At 35.3% G+C, this 3,338-nt stretch overlaps 1 protein-coding gene across 1 annotated transcript in view; it reads right to left on the bottom strand.

The window, feature by feature from the left end:
• LOC117124959 (THAP domain-containing protein 10-like) overlaps positions 1-1,141 on the bottom strand; it is a 2,352-nt gene extending 1,211 nt beyond the window's left edge. Inside the window, exons 1-2 of the mRNA XM_033271300.1 lie at positions 785-1,141; positions 20-121 (exon numbers count right to left, since the gene is read on the bottom strand). Of these exons, the coding sequence (XP_033127191.1) occupies positions 20-121; positions 785-1,141 (459 nt within the window). The remainder of the gene's footprint in view (positions 1-19; positions 122-784) is intronic.
• Positions 1,142-3,338: the final 2,197 nt, after the last annotated feature.

Genomic DNA, 3,338 nt, shown 5'->3' with positions numbered 1-3,338 from the left:
ATTATATTGAATATCTAACCTGAGTTTCCATTTCCATTTTATTAAAACTCTGAGGAACAGGATCTTTGTTTTCTTTTTCAACACTTTCATCCAGTGTATTGGCCATAATTTCTTGGATTACCTATGGTAGTGGTAAAATAATCAGAGAAATGACATGTTTATCGATATGCTTTATAAAATATAACACTAAATTAAGGCACCATGCATAAAAGTTCAGCAATTCTCTGTGATATTCGGCCTACTCAGATTGAAAATACTGTACATAGTTTCTTGCAATGCAGGCCAGGTCACTTCAACGCGATCGCACCGACTACGCGCGCAGACGATAATGTTATAATAATTATAACGTCGATGGTAACCAATTGATGCTTAATAATATAAACAAACGTTATATTTATGAGATGCAGTACAAAACATTACGATCATTAAATTACTACAGAACTAACGCCGGTAAAATGAACTCGCCCTTCAGTTACGACATAGGCCTACGGCCTAGGCCTGATAGGAAATATACTAGGCCTAGGTTAGGCCTCTAGCTAGATTAGGCACACATTAATTATGCCACGGATTATGATGCCTCAGGTCTAGGCCTAGGCTAGCTAATAATATTCATTCACGAATTACACAGAGCACTGAAATGTATACGATGTTGACGGCACAAAGTTATAAAGCAAAATGAAACAGGTTTAATAATAATAAAGCTGGATTTTCCTACCAAACCTCGAACCAAATGTCGTTATGCCTGGCCTAACCTCCTGCTATTTTTGTATTTTATTCTACTTACCCTTTTTCGTTCCCGTTTTTCGTAAGCTGTGGACTTTCCTTTCTTGACTGGTGGCCTTTCTCCTAGCGACCCTGGGTATTTAGGTTTTTCAAAAACCGTGGGAATTGCACCCTTAACTAGGCGTTTTTTAATTTTCCCCACGACTCCCAAGTAGTTGCCTATGCTGGACTTCATTTCAAAGCATTCTGCCTCAAAATGCCGTCCGCACAGCATCGAATGCTTGGTGGGCTGCCAGTCGGCCCTTGAAATACCGACAGCCTGTATCCATTTCTTCCTCTGGGTTGTTTCAGTAGGGAACGGGTAAAAACTAACCCCATCTAAGTGGGTCGTTTTGCACCCAATTGCAACACAACGCATAACAACACCATTAAGTAGACGGTAATTCGATAGTAGGTAGACGAATCTGACTTCAAAAAGAACTTCGCGACAATCAAAACAAACCGCGATTGGAGACAAGTTGAGACAAGACAATTAGGAGCCGGACATGTCTGACGTCATAGTGTCACATGACCATTATTAAACATTGTGAGGTGGGCGGGGCTTAAATGTTGAAAAATCGCTATAAATCATGATTTTTTTAAATTATGATAAACAGTGTGACTTTTATTTCCATATCTCATGATTTATATATACCTAAGTGAATATAGATATCCAACACAGAGTGTAGGAGGTTCCAATAACTTTAAGGTCACAAAGGAACTAAAAATCAGTTTTTTGATTTCAAATGTCAATATGATGATGTCACAATGTCAGATCAGCCATTATGATCTATAAAATCATATCTACAACTCATGTGCTTTCAGAATATATAATAAAAATTGGGGGTCACCTTTCATTCTAAGGAGCTATATTTGATTGAAAATAGGCATGTTTTTGGCCTATTTTTGCTCTATGTCGAAAAAAACGCGCACATGTGCTCTTATGTTCTATGCACGCGTACAGCATTGCTATTGATCCTAAATGACCAAAAAAGATTGGAAATTTGTGAATACAGTGTCTGGGACCTAAAACATTTAAAAAAACAATATTTGTTCTTCTTCTGTACGTGCTGCTCGCGTAAAAATGCGCACGCGGTGCCTAAAATTTAAAAAATGTTGAAATGCTCAAAATGGCTTAAAACGTGCTCTAATTTAGTCGATAATTGATTTCGACCATTTTAAAATTTTGATGCGCGCGTTATGAAGTGCAAAATGGGTGTACATTACATTCAACCTTCACTCGAAGTTAATGCTCACGTAATACGATTTCGAAATGTCAATTGGTTAGGCTGATATAATCAATTGCGTAAAAAACACAAAAATGCGTGTAGATGACGTCACACGTGACTGGTAACCTTGCAAAGCTTATTGTCACTATTCCAGGCCAAGCCAAATGTTTGTTGTAGTCGTTTTGTGCATAGCTCTCGGCAAATTTGAGATATTGTGCGAACAGTTATTTGCCAGAATATAGAATTAAAAAAAAAAACTCTGACAATAACAAGAGGTGATCCGCACTAGATGCGGATCACCAATGATGATGATGATGATGAAGATCTCTGAAAATAACAAGAGGTGATCCGCTCGTGATATGTGTTAGAGATCATAATTCAGTTAAACATTGAGTACAAGAGTCAAGTGTCTAATTTTTACATTGGACAGAGAGTAATTGCTCTATGGATTTACTTTCAGCCGGCTATGCTGTACTGTATCAAGGAAGACGTTCCAAGATCACTTGATACGCCATGGAATATCAACAATTGACAACTATTTTTATACATTACTAGTGCAATTTAATTTAACTGAAATTGAATTTTGGTACTTTCAAACATTTAAAAACATTTTAATAATTATACAATATAAATATAATTATTTGAAAAATGGTTATAAATTAATTACCCATATTGAATGGTAGAGTCCATGGTTAATCAACGATGCAACAAAACTTGGCTTCACTATTTGAAGAAGGGTGAAAGCAATGCATTGAACAGCAAGATAGAAAAAACATTATCTTACAGTATACAATACCTCCTTTAAAGAGCCTAATCATCATATATAATAAATACATTAATTTTCACTAAACTTCAAGATTAATCAACATCGAAATAGAATAATCCATGGTTAAAAATGTGCCGCATTAAAACATGTTTTTTTTTTTTTCGGTAAAAGAGGGGTGAGAGGAGTGCATGTAACAGCTAGCTAGAGAAAATAGTTTTTACTTTCTTTTGAAAAGTCTCTTGTCACATAAGATGGATATACTGTTCCTCTATAAGTTCCAGATTAATCAATATTGAAATAGATAACATATTGGACAACTGCCCACATTTACATTTATATTTGTGTTTCTTGTTATATGAAGTTCAATATTTTGTTTGTATTTCGCTAAAACTGAAGGAAGAGTACCCTATCTAGACGTTTATGTACTGTAGGCCTATGTCTGTCTGTCTTAGTTTTATTTAATAATCTCAATTAATACTAAAACGATAAAAGAAATGATAAACTCTCAGCACGTAAAAGACTAACTGTAAAACGATATAATTAGGCCTAACAAAAAATTTATGAAAATTGCCTATTGTTTT

The sequence above is a fragment of the Anneissia japonica genome, unplaced genomic scaffold (assembly GCF_011630105.1).
Source record: "Anneissia japonica isolate Jap-2015-1 unplaced genomic scaffold, ASM1163010v1 scaffold13067_len103162_cov114, whole genome shotgun sequence".
In the NCBI taxonomy this organism is placed as follows: Eukaryota; Metazoa; Echinodermata; class Crinoidea; order Comatulida; family Comatulidae; genus Anneissia; species Anneissia japonica.
Note: the sequence above shows the minus strand (reverse complement) of the source record. Positions and strands in the feature narration are given on the sequence as shown.